General features: G+C 41.1%; 1 protein-coding gene across 6 annotated transcripts in view; it reads right to left on the bottom strand.

The window, feature by feature from the left end:
* Window positions 1–20,055, bottom strand: part of LIN28B (lin-28 RNA binding posttranscriptional regulator B) — an 88,377-nt gene extending 68,322 nt beyond the window's left edge. The window contains exons 1-2 of one of the 6 annotated variants that reach the window (XM_075087363.1): window positions 19,583–20,055; window positions 18,438–18,625 (exon numbers count right to left, since the gene is read on the bottom strand). In XM_075087363.1, the coding sequence (XP_074943464.1) occupies window positions 18,438–18,625; window positions 19,583–19,592 (198 nt within the window). In that variant the 5' untranslated portion in view covers window positions 19,593–20,055. Of the gene's footprint in view, window positions 1–18,437; window positions 18,626–18,981; window positions 19,201–19,582 lie in introns of those variants that run through there. The other 5 variants (XM_075087364.1, XM_075087361.1, XM_075087362.1 and 2 more) reach the window with 5 other exon arrangements.
* Between the last annotated feature and the right edge of the window lie 222 nt (window positions 20,056–20,277).

The raw sequence follows: 20,277 nt of genomic DNA, 5'->3' as shown, positions 1-20,277 counted from the left end.
CTCGGGGAGAGGGGTGCACTCTGACGTACAGTTGCAACATGCTCTATCTGTAGCATGGTGCACCTTAGCCAGCCACAGCACAACTTGTGCCAATAAACAATTTCAAGATAATCACTCTTGCTTTTTATTAACTACAACGTCCTTCTGCCTTTATGTTAAACTAGCAGCAACTAGACCTCAACATTTTCAATTTATCTACTAAATCTGCCCAGGTTATGCGTATACAGCACCTGGCGTAATTTCACTGACCCTGCACAGACAGAATTCAGTCCTACCTGCTCTCAAATTGAGAGCCCGTCCATCAACTTGCCACACAAGGGAGTCCTGCACAGAGCTCAGTTTGGGACCTCGATCATCATCAGCCAAGTCCAATGAAATCCAAGTGACTTCTTAAATCTGTAGGTATGGCACAGGTAACCAGGGCTTTGCAGCACTGAACAAATTCCATGAATGATGAACACATGCACTAGAAGAAGTATTTATTTAAAAACATTTCTCAGTTCATTCAGGACACTTCAGTGGTTTATACCTGTGAAAGTATTTTTCGAGTGTCCTTAAACAAAAATTACTGCTACAGCCTGTTTAGAAGCAGAGCTTAGGCACCAGGAAAGAAGCTGTTTATGGCTTATTTGATTCAGGTTGACCCTGAATCTTAGTCAAAGTAGCCACTGAGTTCAGCTAATATACATTACGTAGGGTCTGCTAAGAAACTTTAAATCATGGAGACTCTTCAAGGTAGCTTAACATGATCCTCCTGTAATATTAAGTAAAACATGTGGCCGGCAAAAGAGCGCTCAGTTATACCTGCTAGTTACACACCAGCAGGGCAGTCACAAATTAAATGTCACCAATGGCAATGGGAAACTCACTCCTGAATATTTCTATTTTTTTTTAAAGTTACAAAAATAAACACATCTACTTTTTGCAGGACTGGACTGTTAACATCTCTTTCTAAGGAAGTGAATGCCAGACCAAGCATGGGACTGGTACAAGGTGCAGTCACAATGAGCATACGCCAACAAGGATGGAGGTTCTACAACTGTGCAGTTGTGCAAAGTCTTGCTCTGCCACTTTTTCCTAGCTAGTGAGCTAAATGAATGAGACCGAAGAGAAGTTCAGGGAACAAGACCTTCCATTTTATTTTGGCTCAGTTCCTCAAAAATTACACTCTACCACTGTCCTGACGCCAAACGGAGCGGTCGTATTCTGCATTTCCTCAGGCTGTACCATTCCACTGCTTTCCTCAAGTTAGCTCCAATTTTCATGTAGCAAAACTAAAGCCCCGGGAGCTCACTCCCACAAATGAAACCCGAACATACAAAATAAGTTACTAGTTTTCAGCTCAAACAGCAAGGGATTGTAATTCCTGCTACAAGGCAACAGAATTGACACAGGAGTCTGGTTGGAAACATGTGGCCAGGGTGGAGGCAGGGGTGGGGGGGGATTGCCTCTTCTAGCAAAAGTCTACAGTTAGGTGGCTTAAGGCAATAATGAAACTGCAGGGTTATAACAAGCAAGGATTTTGTCTAGGAAAAAGAAAACAAAAAAAAGAAACCTAGAGTGGTACCACGTCTTCAGCAAACATTTCTTCCTTCAACATTAATAGAGAAGGTTAAAATAAGTTGCCAGCCCCAGTGGAAACATTGAAATTTTCCAATTATCTGACACGTACAGTAAAAAACCTGTACATTTTGTAAAACAATGCTATGTTTAATCGAAAATCCACAGCCCAACAGCACACATGAATTAATCAACCTGAGACAAAGTTATCTGTGTTTGAAATGTGAAATACTTCTGCTTGACAAACACTTAAAAAAAAGCACAGGTCACCTATTTGAAGCTAGCAATACAAGTAACGTAGACTTTAATCCCTGCATTATTTTATTTTGAAAAAGCCAAAGCAAGTTTAGGGTTCTATCAGTGCAAATTCCCTTCACAAGATATGCATTAAAAAAAAAAAATTGTTTGCAAGTAAAAATGTTATCAGAAAAAACAACGAGATTCCAGTGAGCTGGATGCTGATTAGGTAGGAAGGGGCAGCTGACACAATTGTATCAAAGTCAATGGAATTACACCAAACTCATCCCACAGGAGACCATCCCAGAGTAGTGAATCGTTACACACCACTCACAGCCTAAAAGCACATTTTGTATTTTCAAATGTAAAAAAAAATAACAGAAAAATAGGGTTTTTTCTAAGTTATAAGCTACAATCAGAGAACTTGTAGAACAGTTTTATACAACTCGCCCACATAGATGGAATTAAGCTATTTGCTTTGCAGCAGAACTGCAGTTGTAGTAGAAATGTGTATTTCTTATAGTATAGATTTTTTTTATTATTTTAAAAAGAAAACAAAACCCACCAGACTACCAAACCTTTCCTCAATTAAAAAAAATATTTTAAAGCAAAGAAACTATAGTTCTTACACAAGTCAAAAAAATATCCATTGAGTCCATGTGGAACTTTGCCCAAGGCCAGTCTAAAGCAGAAGACCATTTTTAGGGGTGAAGTTATAAAAGTTGCATATTTAAGGTCCTAGTCTTGAAACGTTTATTTACATGAATAGTTCTTACTTTAAAGAACAAGTGTTTGCAAGATCGGAATCCTACACTCATTAATCTTTTTGAATGACTTTTTAGCATGAAGGACTATCTTCTCCTTCAAAACAAACACAAGCAGATAATTCTGCTGAATATTTTGCAAAGCCTTTCTTTGTGTTGTCACATTACAACACTCAGAAGTTAAAGAGAAATTGTAAGCAACAAGAGAAACAGGCCACGTAAACGTTCTAACAAGTTTAAGAAAAAATATTGGTTGTTCGTAAAAATGTATTCACTTTAAAATTGCAGATATTTCTGTGAATACAACTACTTCCACACAGCATGTTATTCAGTAGCATGCTTTGCTTGATCGTGAAGAGGGGAAGCCCAGCTCTTCTGAGAGGTCTAAGAAAAATCACCAAACGCCTAACTTTCTATCATACCGACACTTAATTCTCCATCCAGCGTTCAAAAACCTCTAAACACCGACGAAGCAAACAACAAATGCAACACTTAGCTCAGGTTTCACATACTCCTTAAAAGAAGGCTGCATTTGTTTTCAAAGTCGTTTTTAATGCGAAAGGGGAGAAGACCACCCCCTCCAAGCCCCCCAACCCCCACTGTAACGCCTGAGCCCTTGCTCCCGGCGGCGCGGGCTCCCAGGGCGGGGAAGGGGCTGGCGGCGCGCCCCGGCCCGGGCCTCCTCAGTCGGTGACCGACTGACCGCCTCGCCGGCGGGAGAGGCGGGGTCCCGCCGAGCCCCGCGGAGACTGACTGACTGACGCCCCGGCGGGGTCCCGCCGAGCCCCGCGGCGCAGCGGGCCAGCGCGGGGGCGGGCAGGGAGACCCCCTCCGGGGTTACACGGCCTCCGCTCCCGTTCGAAGTGAAGGTGGAAGCGAGGCGGCGCGCGTCGAGGCGCAGCCGCTGCCGCGAGCACGCCACCGGGCTGCCCACGTGTGGCAGCCGCCTCGCGGCGCCCTTCCCGCCGCCACCTCTTCCTCCGCTGGGGCGGGGGAAGGGGCAGGACCCCGGGGCCGCAGAACAAAGGGTGGCACCGGCCGCCTGCCGCCCTCCCGGGGTGGGGCCTGCGGGCCGAGAAGCGGCCCAGGGCCGCGGCCCGCAGTAACGAGAGCCCGCGGGCGGGGGGCCTCCGCCGGGCCCGGCCGAGGCGCCGCCATCTTGGTGGGCAGCCCCTGCGCTTCTTGCCGGCCCGGGGCGGCGGCTGGTCCCGGGGGCCGGCCCCGGCCCTGCCTGGGGTGCCGAGACAAGAACAAAGTGTTGGGCGCTCGCCTTAACCCCGGCTCAGCTTCCAAGCCTCTACGCCTTCACTAGGCCCCCGTATAAACGTGCGCCACCCACGGCCCTAAGCGCCGACACGCGTAGCAGCAACCCTCCGGGAAAAATGGAAGCACGCGTGAGCGCGCTGCTGTTTATTTGCCCGTTCTTTTAATTTGCGTTTGCTGTGTGGCTGGCGGTAAATCGGCCCGCCAGTACGGGAAGCGGCGGCCGCCCCCACGGCACGGCGGTAGCCGTTCCAGCGGGTGGCAAGGACGTGGCTCATTGCTGAGGAGCCAGGGCGCAGCGCTGGAGCCATTGACCTCAGAAGCACGGCCCCCGCCAACGGGTCAGACCCTCAAAGCTACTCCTGATCTATCATTATTTCGATTCTCAAAGATACTAACCAGCGTTCCCAGTTCTGCACTGTGCGCTAAATTAACTTTTCTTTTAAAAAAACAATTTAAACCATATTAAGAGAGTAATAAAACGAACATCTTTGAATCTTTCGCATCAATCACTTCCCTGGGCCGTAGCTGACCGCCGGGGAGGGCCAGGCTATGAGGGCCCAAGGAAGCGATAGGCAGCGCGCGGCCTGAGCCCCGCTCCCCGGGCCGGGCCGGGCCGGGCCTGCAACCGGAGCCAAGCGGCCGCGCATTCCTCCCGCGCCGGCCGGCGGGGGGGCCAGGCCCGGCCGCCCTTAAGGAGGCTCCTGCCCACCCCGGCCCCTCAGCGCCGCCGCCGAGCCCCCGCCGCTGCCCGCGGCCCTGGGTAGCTGCCCTGTGTGCGTGTGGGGGGAACAAACCCAGACCGGCCCCAAAACAGCGGCATGCCTCGCTTCCAAATACCTAACTGCCCACCTAAATTCATCGACCTAAACTCTTTAAGCTAAGCCTTAAAACCGGTTATGGGTTGATACCGATACGTTAAAAATATAAAACCCCCAGTCTTCCAGCCTGTTTTGCCACTGGGACGAAAAAGAGGAGAATTAAATAACCTGTCTTTACATCAGCCAATCAATTAATCTACCCTTTATAAATTTGTAACTGAGAAGAGGATGTCAGCTGTTTTGTTCGCTATTAGTGGTAATGTTTTGCTGTTGTTATGTCCGCAGTGATCTTAGATAAAAACAGGCATAGGAAAAACACCAAAAAAATTTCTCAGTGATCCCATTCATGCATGTTTTAAGTGAAGAGGAGCACTAACTGCACTTACCCTACAGTCCCTTCATCACCAAAGCAGTCCAAGACAACCTCTATATTAAAAGCAACCTGCACTACCAACTGCACATACAACAAATACAACATCTATACATGAAAAAAATCAAGACCAGAGGTTTTCCTCCAACCACACCAACTGTAGCGCAGCAAAGAAGTCAACAGCTGACTGGCAAATCTTGTCAGCAAGCGGAAAAATTAAGACCCAGAATCTTTACTTTTGGCCCCTTCTAGATACTAATTATATGGATTTGCAATGCACTGATCCAGAAGGGGACTGACAAATATAAAAACCAAGGTGACAATTAGCATCAGTCTCTGCCATTCCTTTATGCAGCAGAATCCAAACTGACCTACACTGTGAAACAGATTTCCTGAAATAGGCATGAACACTGTAGAATATGAAAACAAGGCTGGAATGCAAGTATTTAAGAGATCTCATCTTAATTCATAATGAATATTTCGTTGTGTTTTTACATAATATCTAAATTAATTTTGCTAATTTAATTTCTTAATGCTTTTATGTAGCTTTATAAATGGTAACATTTTAATAGCAACATTGTTACCAGAAAGCTCTTTATAAAATTAGTCCAATGCATGGAAACTGGACATTTCAAAATCTGAACATCTGTCTTTTGGCAAGAAAATATTTTGTCTAATTGTGACAAAATTATTTTACAGTAGTGTAATCAAACCAATTTTTAAAGGAAGCAAGCCTACTATCTTTGATACATATTTAGCTTGTACCTGTATTTTTTGATAATTTACTTCCATACAGATTTAATAAAGGGAAATAATTTACTTCTTTTGTCCATCATCTTAAAATAATTGGCAATGAGATGTGAGTGTGCCCAGAAGAACAACGTGCTAGCAAGACTTAAAAATTTAGGTTAACTTCGTTAAACCGTTGGAATTTAACAACAAAAAAAAAACCTTACTGAACTTTCTACATGTTAACTTCAATGCAGAAAGCCATAGTTTGGCACACACTTTTATCCTCTTGCATATTACCAGTAAATAATCATCTGCCAAGTTAGTCCTCTTTCAGACCTGAAATGCCAGGAATTTCAAACTTGTCCACAAAATGGCAAAGCTACCCTTAAACTAATGAAGACCCTGGTTAAAATGAACAAAGGAAGCCAATGGAGTATTTTCTGCCACTGAAGATGTAAATAGAGAGGAGTCACATTTCTCTGAGGGTACATGGTACAACTGAATGCACTGCAAGAAATTTAGATGAACATTCATGTATGAGAAGTTCAAACAAATAATGCTGTTACATAATTAGTTTTGTAGCATTTCAAATATTGTGCAGCACTCACAAATGTAATAAACAAGTACACTAAATGACAGTTTATACACACACACACACCCTTACCTTTATTTAATCAAACTTTTCTGTTTTAAGTATCTAAGCTCCCAAATGAAACTATCAGAAAAAATACTTGAGAGAAATTGAGCATACCTATTGATGAATATTTCACTGATTTCACCTGGCTCAACATTTCATCTCTTGGTAATATTTGGTCCTTGAAGTGTAGCTAAAATATACTGTACTATTAAAATGCACATCAAACAAAGGGAGAAACAGAAACTAAGATAAGGTTTACCAGTTTTTCAGAATTCAACAAATAAATTATAGTCATCATCCTAAAACCAGAAATATTACAACAAAATGAAGCATCTTATGCCAATTACCTCAATACTTCTCAGGAGAACATAATAGCCTATAGGTCCATTTCATTACACCTGTTGTGGTCAGTGGTGGTTTAGCTCCCTTGTAATGGACATAGTATTAAAAGAGAATAAATTCTAAGTTACATATGGATACAAGGAAAACAAATTATAATTACAAAAGCATAGTACTGCTTTATATATAATTAAAAACAATTACTGATTCCCATATCAAAAAACTGTATTATCTGTAGGCGATCATAGAAAATGCTAACCATTGATTATACTATCAAATAATGAACACTAAAAATAATTAATATTTGGCAAAAGGATAGTGCTTCAACTGTAGCCATATTAACAGTCTAATCGTGGCCCATTCACAGTTGACACCAGTTAAAGAAATGATCATCCAAGGAAGAAGTCCTATCTGCGTAAAGATTAACAATAAACCCATAGAAGAATGGAAGGGACTGTCACTTTCCAATAAACTATCAATAATTGTAAGTAAAAAAGAAACTACTATATTATAAAAATAATCGTCCATTTTAAAAAATATGGAATTGCTTAATGAAAATGAATTAATGAAGATGAATGTAAAAATTCTTTGGGGAAACTGAATCCAACCAATTACATTATTAAGCATAAAGAGATTTTGTTGCTCAAAGTAGACTGCAGATTAATTATGAAAAGTATTTGCTGTCATACAAGAATGTTATGTAGTCATTAAATGCAAAGACATTATACAAAATGGAAAGTGCATTTTTGTTTTTTACAAAAGTCTCTGCTAATTTCTACTGAAGACAACAGAGGCATAGATCAAATTTAAAGGAACCTTCTCAACCAGAATGTTTTGAATTTAAATAATTTTAAACATTTTCAAATCTAATAGATCAGATTTTAGAATGTTTAGATTTTTTTTTTAATTCTTGAGGAAAAAAAAAAGGGGATTGCTAAGAGGAGAATGTGATAGCCTACTTTCTTAGCGTAGATGATAAACTACAGTCCAGGAGAATGAAGCACTCCTTAATAAAAGATGTGGTATTTACTGCTGCATTAAGTGTTCACAAAAGCATGAATCAACACTAACAAAATCCTGTTCCAATTAGTTTAAGGAAAAGATTTTATCTTCAGAGGCACTGTACTTCTGCCTGAAAATCCTGAATGTGATTTTAATCTTGACAACAAACCTTTAAAATCTTTTGCTCTCTTATCATCTACAGTTCAATCCCACAGTCCTCTCCTTGTGCCTGGTCCTTTAAAGTCAATGGTGACATGCAAAGTTCTCTATAAAGAAGCTTAATTTCTGACACTGTTTATTCATGCATCTGCTTCACACTCAGATCAACCACCTTACAAGTAATATCTATCTTTGATAATTATCACTAATTCTTGAAGCCAATTAAAAATGCTTTAAAAAATCATTTTCCTTTTATCTTTGTTTCGAGGTTGCAACAGTTTCTAAACCAGAATAGCGCACAATGAACAGGATGCCCTGCTGAATGTCCTGTTAGTTAAAATCAGTGTGCACGCTACATCCAGACTCCTACACAAGAAATCATGCGTTACTTCCAGGGTTAACTTCTACCCTACACTTCCCATCCATTAAACACTTTTTGCAAAACATGCTATGTGAAAACATTAAACAAAAGTGATTTTGATTCATATAAAACAGCTATAACAAATGTAACATGCTTTCTTTAATTAGCACGCACACACACAGAACCCCCCCAAAATCAAACACTGAAGCAGACAAAGCAAGCATGTTTGGCACAGCCAAACAAAAATTTATTCACTGTAGTGAAGAGCTGTTAAACACTGTGGCAAAATGGAAACTTTTTTACTAACTGCGTTTACAAATAATTGAGGACCATTTTATGCCTCCAAATCTGTAAACTGTCCACCTCCTCCTGTCTGGACGGGGGCTTCAGCTACTCCCCCCCCATAAGTCAGTGCTCCCTTGTATCTGGGTAGAATCTCTACATCCCTAACACAGGGTACCAGGAAAAAGGCAAGTCATGGTGGAGGACTCTGCCAGGGGGATTCCCATCCTTCCCCTTGTGAACACAGATACCCAATACTGTAGTTACAAAGTTTTTCAGAAGTTTTCCTGATACCTACCGCATCCTATTACCCCTGCCAGAAATCAAGGGCCCTGTACAGGTGGCCCCAACTGTCTCTAGATCCCAAGGTCCTTTCGCTGCAAGGGTGCACTTCATTCCCCTTCAAGAGAACCTGCCTGCGCACCCATGGTGAGCGGTCACACTGGGAGCACTTCTACCACTCTTGCCTCCTGTGAGGGAATGACTTGGGACTGAGCAATTTTTCAACAGGAAGATGAAAAAACCCACAACATTGTCAGCCCAAGACCTTTGCATCAAAGCAGCTGAGCAGATCAGTGGTCAGGCAAATTTGGGTAAGACATTAAATATCATATATTCACAGTACAAAACAAGTAGCATATTCTGAAAGGTATATACAAGTTACATAAATGTCAAGTTCATGCTGACACATCATGTTAAGTTGTATCATTTTAAGTTAACTCCTGATTAAGTAGCACTGACCCAAACCCTAGTGTACTACTTTATATTTTAGGTACTGTACAGGGAACAAATCAGATCATAATATGGCCTTACAAGTTTTTGAGGACAAAAAGCACACTTACACACTTTCAAAACCAAAAGGATGTGAACTATGTACTTCCAGTGAGAACACTCGCTATAAGACACTTAAAATGCACTCCTAATGCTGTCCAGTTTATTGAATAAGTTTCACAGGTCAGTGGGACAACTTCACATGAGAAGATTGAGCAGAATTTGCCCCATCAGCTCTGTAACACCCACAAGAAAAGAAGGGTTGTAATGGTTTCATTATGTTAAGGATAAGTTTTTGTTTACTGTTGAGATAATCCTCAAATTTCCATTCACCTGATGTACTATTTTTTTAATAAAACATTAAAGATGTTTTTATCATTATCAAATATATATATTATTATTTTATCATTTATTTTGGGAGAGGGTAGCAAAGAGGTTTGTGAATAGTTCTTTATCTAATTCCCCTTCAATGTCAACAATGGCTAATACTCAAAATGTGCAATCTACCTGTCTTAGGCCAGGTTATTAAACAGGGTAAGATAACAATAGCTATCTGTTAAATACAGGGGGTAGTTGGGGGTCTAATCCAAAGTCTACAGAAGTCAGCTTGTATCTGTTAGGTACATTCTATACTAAAACTTCTACATATTTCTTAGACTCATTATATTGGAAATACAAGAATATTCAGAAATTACTACACATGGTCAGCAGAGGCTTTTTAAAACCCCATATTTCCACTAAGATTGTATTATTACAAATAGCTTATAAAACCAACCAAGATTTTGATTACTAGCTTGCAAAACACAGTTGTAAAATGAAATAAAACATTTTTTAAATTATAGCACACATGAGGTATTAAGAGATTTTAAAGACACCTGTACTTGGAAAAAATACAAGTTTGTGCTTATTCTAGTCTACTTAACGTATATAAGGGCTATCACTGTTACTCTCAATTTCAGCCCAGGGATTATTTTGGTGCATGTATTTATATGACCATAAACAAAGAAAGTTATAACACAAATGTTAAAGTAGCCTCAAGTGGCATTACAGTAAAAGCAATCTAGAAAAAAAAAAATCCCTCAGCACTGCATACCTATAAATTACCATGACTAATTAGAAGAGGGCCTCTCTGGGAACAGATTATCTTTGATGGGAAAGCCACTATCAGCTATGTTCATGAGCAGCACACACTTATGAATGTAATAACAACATTAGTGTTTTCTAACAGAGCACTGTAAGATCTGCAGTAGTCGTGGAATATCGCTTCAATTTCGTAGACAAATTCACATACTCCAAGTATTGATAACATATGGATCCAGTCAGATTTTACCTGTTAAACAATTTTAACCCGTGAAAATACTAACCTATGATGCCAATAAAACCAAAACAAACCTTTCAGCCTCCCTCCTTCCAAAAAAATCTAATTCTAGCACTAGATTAGAACTTTGGAATAGAAAGTATCTGTGTGATTTTCTTGGCCTCTGCACTGATAATAGAACAAAGATATTCTACATACTCTCAGATGAATAACTTCTCAAATGTATTGATTTATTTAATTTTCAAAATTATGCATATGGAATAATTAGGGGGCTATACTTTTCAGATTATCAAGTAATTTCACTATTTCTCACCTATCTGCTAAAAAAATATATCCAAATTATTATGAACACACCCTGTAAATATACTTACTTCTGTTCCGTAGAAGTAAGAAACACACATTATTGTCACAGATCGAAAATTCCTCCTAATTTTGGGGGGTTTGTTTTATCAATAGTGCTTGTTTAAAACTGCAATTCAATACATTTCAATGCCACAGCTTAACTGTAACCAATAAAACAAGAAAAACAGAAATATAAGAGATTAAACTGAAGTGTGACCTAAAAAAGATTCCTGAAACATTCCACTTTCAAGGAGAGCTCAGATGCTTGTACTCATTCCAATATCCACAAGTGCCCATTTTTTTGAAAAGTCATTCAAGTCTTTCTTCTTGTGAAAACACTTTAATTGTCTCCCCATCTGAATGTAACACCAGTATTCTATTTTGCACCAGAGGAGGCTGCAGTTTCATCCACATTTCTGCAACAGCAGCTTCCAGCTCTCTTTCCTTCCTATACCTTCACCTCACCCTGGCACCTGCTTGTTTGCATCCTTGGCTGCCCTTCCATGATGCCAACACTGCCCACCCTTATTTGTAGTGATCATGGGGTTTTCTCCGATATGAAAAATGATAAAAATAAGATATGAAAACCAAAATTTCCCCAGCTGGGTTTGCCACTCAGCTTCAGCAGCACTTATGCTAGCCCAACAGGGAGAGGTTTAAAAGCTCTTGAAGCTTACTTAAGCAGCAGCACTGCTGCCAAATGTAAAAGTAAAATCTTGGCTGTAGGACGCCCACCAAGAAGGGTAGCTGTAAGAGTTTCAACCTCCACCTGTTCAACAGACTGCTACTGCAAAGCCAACTCAGCTGCCTGCAGAGCAGCTGCTGACCTGCTGCATGTTACAGCTTTGCATGTTGGGGGGGGGGGGGGAAATAAAAATCAATGCCAGTTTTCCTTAACTGTAAAACTTGCAGCAGTTTCCACAGCTGCTCCGCAAGCAGCTGAGCCATCTCTGGAGTGGGGATCTGGAATTCCCTCTAGCCATCTCCCAGGGAGTTAACCCCCCATTGTAAGAGTGAGGACCCGACAGAATAATCTGAGGAAAGGGCTGGACACCAATTTCTCCCACTAAATATGCTCGAGCAATCAGAAGCACTTCCCTACCTTCCATGCAGAGGTGTTTACTGATACTCTGCTGATGTAGAAGCAATTTAAGGATTCACTGCTTTCACCAGTGATATCCAGCAAGAGAAAGCTAGTACAAACCTGTCCTGAGTACTGTTCCTTTGAAAGACTTAAGTATCACATAATACCTATCTGTCATGATAACTTTCAGCTAATTTAACAAAAGGGGGGGGGAAAGCATCCTTAAATCCAAGGAATGAAAAATGTAAATGGTATGTCCTTATTTCTTTGTGTTCGTTTAAGAAACATCATAAATGGCCTTCACCCTCCGGTTTCTAGGTTCCTAGGATCTTACTTAAATTATGCCTTTACAGTCACTTTTATACACCTTTGTAGAAACTCATGGGCCTAATTTTGCTTCTGTTGGTAACTAGTGGGGAAAGATGACAGGTCTTTACTGAGGGGTTACATAAGAAAGATAAATTAAACAATATTTACATAGGAGTATACTTTGTAAGGAGCCTGAAACAAATCTCTGGATAGGTCCAGATATACTTACTACCTCAGTAATGTAGTTGCAAACCAGGACAAGCAACAATAACAAAATTTTTCCCAATTTGACAATTCATTTCCTTTTAGCTTTGGTTCATGTATCTGCTTTGATATCTTATGTTTGTGCCCCAGACAAAATATCCTCTTCCTTCCAGTATCCCAACCCCTGTGCACAACTTCCTCAGTCTTGGAGAAAGAAGGATAGCATGCTCTGGAAAAAGGGTGTATTTACTGCTCTGCCAAAGACTGCCAATCGCTCTTAAGACAAAATAGTCCCGTTGCAGGCCTCTGTCTCTGGGCCGCTTGTGATTTTTCCTTATCAACATTTAATGTTTAAACTTCTTCAGCAAAATCTGATCTGATCCAAAACCATTTAGGTTTAATAGGACTTGCCATTCACTTAAGTACTACACATGTCTATCGATAAAAATACACCAAAATGTTGGATTTAGATGGAAATAGATGAAATCTAGAAGGTATTTCCACAGATGGTGGCTCCATAACTTAAATACCAAATGACAAGTTTCTTCAGACAACCATCTTAAACTGTCAAGCTCTCAGTGAAGTATTTTGCCATCTGTCCATGGGTCCATAGGTGGGACTTGAAACGTAAGACTGGGCCTAATTAGTAGCCGAAATATACAAATAAATAAATAATCCCAAACAAGGCTCCACATCACACCACAAATCTATCATCCCTATAATTTAAAGTCCATTTTCTCTGTATGCTCCAACACAACGGGTGGGTGCCAAAGCCTGGCTCCGGATGTCCAGCAGTTAGTTACCCATTACAGATTCTACACACACTGAGGCTGCTGAGCAGACGTTGACACCGACAACTTTAGCTTAGGTCTGATCTCTGCCGGATCTCCTATACATACGCTCACTTCAGCCACACGTTTACTCCCCATTCATTTCCTTCCTCAGCTTCCCTCTCTAAATCCTGCTAGCCACTTTTGTTTTGATTAGGATAGGGCTTGCCTGGTCCCCAGCAGAAGTCAAAGACAACGAATTTCTAATAGCATACTCTGTGTGGAGACTGCTGTACTTCAAAGGGGCATTGCTATGTCATATTTTACAGTAAGGAGCAATGTAATATTGATCCCACTTGCTTGCCCAGAACTTCCAGTTCTCCTGAGCAATTAAGTAGTTTTTTACAGGCTCCTAATAACACAGAAATTGAAAAGATGTGCTAGATGAATGAATGAATGCATCCTTGTGAAAGCACCGGATCACACATGTGTCACAAAATTAGAGAGTCAGCATTCAGTGTATCATTGCCATGCCCAACTTCATCCTAGAAAAAGCTGTTCAACTGTGGCTGAAGTACTAGGCATTTGAAGAATAGGCATCTCATTGATCATCAAAAAGGATGGTGGGTCAAATTAAGGGAAAAACTTTTCTGATGCTGCTTACATGTCTAATTTTCCATTTATTCTTCTGTTTACAATCATAACTGATTAGCCTCAGTAATTTTCCCTCCTTTTGTTATAGGTACTTGCGACAATAAGGGCAAAATTTATAATATACAAACAATAGTGCAGAAGGACTGAGTGAAAGAAAAAAAAGGCTCTCTTCCATTTTTATCAAATCTTGTAATAACAGTGACTTGCAGCAACTGTAAGAAAGTTCAGATGAAAGTATAAAATTTCAAACCAACCATGTTCCCTTCAATGAGAAAACAAAATACACCAACTCCTGCATGCTGCTCCTCCCTTCCTTCCTCTCCCCATCTCATAAAAGAGGATCCCAAAGAAGGATCATGTTTAAGGTCCCAGTTCAGAAATCTTTTATTAATCCCTTAACACAGTAAAAAGTTTGGACTACAGAGACAGGTCCCAACAAACATCATCTGAACTGAACAATCCACCTCGTCCTCAAAGACCACATTACTCAGAAACAGAACACAACATTATAACCCTTGATATTCACAAACATGTATTTAATTGTGTCTGTTTACATCCAGCACCCTACCCTTTGTTATCATCTTTAACATCTGGGCTTTATGCTAAGCAAAGGAAAATACAGATGTTTCTAGCAGTCCATACAAAATCTGTGCAAAGAATAATCCGCAGCATTTTTGCCTTACTGCCAGCATCCAAAAAAGTTGTACTTATCTAAGTTGTGTGTACAATTTTGAACATGCAAAAATACGTTAACAATCATTATCCTTTTCTCCGATTTTATGAAAACTTGAGCTCTTCTTGGCAATGAAGACCTTTTTTCATGGGCACCACAAAAGGTTTCACTGTCTTCACCTCTCCAGTCTGTTTTACCCTTTGACAAATAGACCTTTTAGTAAAATTTAACAAGAGCTGTTCACATGTAACTATGTGCAGAATTCACATCATAAACGAGCAGCAAGCTGTATTATTCATCCCATGCTAACCTATTAAAGGTCCCAAAGACAATACTGAGCCAAGTCCAGTAAGGTGCACATTTCTTGGATTTAGCAGAGTTGCACAGGACTAACATTGCTACTATTCTTTTAATTTTATTTTTGTAAAAGAAACACAGTGGACTAGGCACATTGCTGCATTGGACATGGCTTGTCTTCAAAAAATTAAATACCTTTTAGGACTTGTAATATTTACATGACATTAAATGACTCAAACACATGACTTAAAGATGTAAGCTGTATGAGACCGAAACTAGAAAAGGACAAGAGCGTAGATGTCTGTAAGTGTACGCTATTTACATTGTGTACACACAAACACACAGACAGATGCACGTTTCTACCCTAAATAATGCATCTAGCTCTAGGTACCTCATTACCAGAAGGGTAACAACCACCTGAAGGTAGTTCAGAGAAGATCAAAATGATTAGTGCTGAAGGAAGGACTTAAAAGATGGAGTTAAAAACTCAATCCTGCAGATGTTACATGAACAGAACTTTCATTGGGTGATGGGGAAGAGAAGTCCAAATAAAAGCATGGTCCTCTAAAAATATATCAATATATACAATTAGTGAAGCAGTGACTTTAGAAATACATTACTATAATCTGCAGACAAGCAAGGGGGATCTCCAAGAAGAAAGCAAAATTTCTTACTACAAGCTCAAAAGTCTAGGTATAATGAGCTTAAACTATTACAGGATCTTTGACTTGACACCCAGCAAGTTTTTGCTCATTGCAAGATCTCATAAACTGGGCATAACCTCACGAAGAAAAGGTAAGATAAGGCAGTAAAAGTCTTGTTGCAGAGTTCAAGCTAGATTTGACAGGACATGGACTAAATAAAATGGAAGCTTCTTTCCTCTGAATATTGATACTCTGAATATTTTCTTCTGAAAATTCCTCTGAATACTGATACTAGTAGCTACAAACATTGCAGAACAAGTGAATGCACACAACAGTATGTGCACGCACTTAATAATGACGTGTTTTCAAAGCAGTTTTGAACAGCAATATTTTGTTTCAACAGATTAATAAACTATCATCTTTGCCTTGAAAAGGCCTTTTCACATTATCACATTTTTCAAATGAATAAAACTAATAGGAATAGGGTCCAGTCACTGTTCAGGCAACAGACACTATTGTACAAGCAGCACTGTTAAATAACATTACTGATTTAAAGACATTTTTATGCTCTGGCTGCTACTGTTACCACCGGTCAGCTAACACAAAGCATTCTATATAGCAATATAAATTATCTAAAACGTATTCAGAAACAAAATAGATACTGCTTCTCCCCATTACATTAAACAGAAAAATTCTGCTTTTGACTGATGGAAAGAAGATTCAGGTCACCATGAAGTTTATGTATATCCTAGACTTCCTCAGAAACAAAAAGGTGAGAAATGTATTTTCTTTGTTGTAAGAGCAATCCATTGCAGAACACTAATAAATTCACTCAGTAAGACATTTATCCAAGTAATACTCAAAATGACTGAGGCGCATGGTTTATATGCAATGAAACATGCTATTTTTCACTGCACTTTACACTGTGATACATCTTAGAAACCTAAGGATATCGATAAATTGTAATTATTAAACAAACATGTCTAACATTTCCTTCTTGACCCCTCCTTTAGGGGACACAACTGAGTAGCAACTTCCAAGTTTACCGCATGCTTTTATTATTTTCTATGATTACTTTCCATTACGGAGCAGCGCACCTTGTCTAGTATTACTTAAATGTATCATGTTATCATGCAGTTCAACACGTCTCTATTTCCACAGCTCTATGAATCTTTGTTTCCAAATGCGTTTTTTTAATAACACCACTACTATGCTTCAAATGTTTGTCTTCTAGTATTTGAAAAGCAAAAAGGATGACATGTATTAACACAAAATTAGATGAAGAAAAAGGTTTCATCTATAAAGTACATGTATAGAACGGTAAAAAGCAATTTCACAACTTAAAAAGGTACAAAGAAAGGGGGAAAAAGAGGAGGAAGACTGCTCCTTCTTTGATAAGTACTTCATTCATTCAGTTCCAAAAAGAAAAAGCAGCAGCAAAGAGGGGGGCACCTCATATGCCAGTACAACGCAGGAAGTGGAAGAATTTAGTAAGTTCACAATTGGATTCTACCCTTTGTACCTAACTCCAAACACAACCAGCTAATACTGATTAGGCGTAGGGTACACATAAGACAGCAAGATCAGAAATCCACCACCGCAAGGAGCAAGGCAACACGCCATAGTTTCAGTCACCTTTTTATTAACCTTATGAAAGGTGTATGCTTTTAAAAAGCCTGATGAAAGTAACCACAAAATAAGGCCGGGCCATCAAATGGAACGTTAAAAGGGAATCACTATATAATCATGGAACACTCCCCTGCACCGTCATGGCAAACGTCATAGAAAATGGACAACCACGTAAAAAGTTAAGATGCCTTTTTGCTTCCCTAACATGGCCCTAGCCAAACCCAAAATGGTCTCTCTACCTGATACCGCTCTTCTGTTCTCTGACCTCAGGGAAGACGGGTGACATTCAAAATACCGTTGTTGCAACTGGAGACTAACAGAAGGACCAGGGAAGGTCTAACACATGCTCCTTCTTCACGAACCACGTTACCGATCCTGGGGAAAGTTCCCTTAACTTTATCATTTTGTACGTATCTGGCACGTGAAACTCCTTTGCGTGAAGGCATTCATACCAGCTTCCACGTTCAAAATCCGAACACCTTTCACGCTGCCGTGCTTAGAAAGAAAAACGACGGCCACACGCCCCTTCTCTCCCGAACAGCCTTACAGAGACGCTGCTTTTGGTCTGATTCCTTAATCGTTACTTCCCCCCCCCCCACCCCCGGGAAGAATATTTAAAAATCAACCAACCAAACCACATGCATGCTTCAGTGTATCACCGCAGGGACGCTCTCAGGTCTGAATTACTGCAAAATAACACTATAATTATGTCTTAATTTCACTAACTAATCTCAGATGAGCTTTTAAAAAGCAATTCGAGGTTTACAAGAAAAGCGTTTAAAATCGTATTCAAATGATACGCGAATGAAAACCGACATTTATTTGTCCTTTTCCGAGTTTAATTTTAATCGGTTTCCAAGGAAAGGCTATCTGCTCCTGATCGGTCTGGTGACAAATGCTAAACCTTGTTGAAAAGTGTGGCATTTGAAAATAAATTTTAAAAAGCACAAACGTTTCTAACCAAGGAGGAAGATACGAAGAAAAAACATTATCCCTTTGCACAAATCTCCGGCCACAGCGACTAACCGCGATCTCACGACCTTATTTACTCAAATTGTACTCTGCCAATGAAACCACTACCTAAGGCAACCTTTTAATTACAGATGCACCTAAATACCTAGGAAAAATAGGTTACTTCACTTCACATGAAACCGGAGTCCCGCTGAGCTCAACCAAATGTGGCAGGCTGAGATGGCAGACAAAAATGGGTCTTACTTGGTGTACAAAGACATCAACTGGAGACTCCAAGGGGCTTCCCTCTCGGTTGCTCATGGAGATGAACCCGAATCCCATTCTCACATTGAACCATTTGCAATGGCCGGTTCCGTGCAAAACCTGGGATTCCTCCTCTTCTTCCTGCTCCGGCAACTTCCCGGGCTCGTCTCCACCTTTACTCGCCCCTGCTGAGGGAGAGGGAAAGGCGGCGGGGGGGTGGGGGGGGTGGGGGGGAAGGGGGAAGAAAAAGAAAGGGGGGGGACACAAGATGCAAAGCAAAGAGTTAAATTCTGGTAACATCCTTTTGCCGCTGGATAAAGGAGTTACTACTGAAGAAACCGGAAAAAAAAAAAAAAGGGCAAACAAAACAAACTCGAAAAGCAAGCGGCGAAAAGAGCTTATTTCTTCCTAAATCCTAAAATAAACCACCTTCCCCCCAAAATACGTAAAAAAATAAAATCACCGGAGGTTACAGAGAGGAAACACTGCGTACGGAGGCTCTCCCTCTCCCTTTGCCCAGGGCAGCCCACGTTTCTGTACATACGTGTATTTTTCCATTTAACTCCATCTTTCAGCCACATTACCGCACGGAACGCGATACTTTACTTGAATATTGCTGGTTTAAGACCGATCCCATTTCTCAAGAGAGATTCTCAGCCCAATTAGTCTCTCCTCGCAAGGCGCAGGACCGGGGGGGCGAGGGGGGGAGGCCGGCCGAGGAGGGGTGGAGGAGAGAGAATAAGCAAAATTGGGTAGATTGTACAACTGGTTATTGCACATGCAGCGCCGAAACCACTATTTTCCAGCGTGTATCCATCCCTCCTTGGAATAAACTTTCGATTAAAGTTGGGACAGGTGTACGGCCGTTTTCTCATCCCACCACTGCAACTGTGCTTAATCAAACAGGAACAATTCAAACAATAGCCCCCTGAAAGCTTTTCAAGTTGTGAATCGGTGTGGGCGGTACGGAACAGTTTCTGAGCTGGGTAACAATGGGTTTGGAGAAAGCCCCCTTGCGCGAGCTGCTAAAAAAGGGTAATGCATAGTTGGGTTAAAAGGGGGGTGGGGGAAGGGGGGGATGAGAGAGGGAGAGAGCGAGCGAGCGAGCGAAAATCATAGTAAAACAATAGAAAAAGAAAATTAACCTTCGGCCATGTTGCCCCACGGGCCCTCTGCTCCAAACTCGTGAGATGAAAACTTTCCCTGTGGATCGAAGTGGTCTTCTGCATTAATCTAACATCCTGATTTTGAACGATCGCAAATTTAGCTCGCATGGTCTAATGTGCTTTCCCTCTTTTGATTTTTCCCCTTCGCTCTCGCTCCGTTTCTGGCCCCCTGCGCACACGTGACTCAGTCAATTACATGCCTTCTTGCTACTAATTTCACATCGGATCCTTAAGGGGTTGGCAGGAGGCAGGAGCAGCCAATCGCCATTTCAACTAGGCTGACACACCGAAATAATTTATGAATGAACAAGAAATTTCCAACACTTTTTTTTTTTCTCGACAGCTAATCTGCACGCGTCTTTACGGGAAATCGAGATGACGTATTATTCCGGGGTTTCTGCGCTCCCGTGCATGCACAAATACGTAGGAAGATCCGTGTGTTTCTAGGCACAGCGCGGAGACCGACCCACAAACGCAGGCAGAGGCGGACGCGCAGATGCGGTTATCAGGGGCTCCGCGCACGCCGTAGGTGGGGTGCGCGCCCACACGCGGCTGCAAGATGCGTACAAATGAGATACACACGTGTGTAGCGACGCGCGCTACGTATGGCGGGAGGCATCCCTGCTACCGACTGCGCGAAACACGGGCAGATGGAGAACCGGACCGCCGCCTCC

This window comes from Phalacrocorax aristotelis, chromosome 3, assembly GCF_949628215.1.
Source record: "Phalacrocorax aristotelis chromosome 3, bGulAri2.1, whole genome shotgun sequence".
Taxonomy (NCBI): domain Eukaryota; kingdom Metazoa; phylum Chordata; class Aves; order Suliformes; family Phalacrocoracidae; genus Phalacrocorax; species Phalacrocorax aristotelis.
This window is presented reverse-complemented; position numbering and strand designations above follow the sequence as displayed.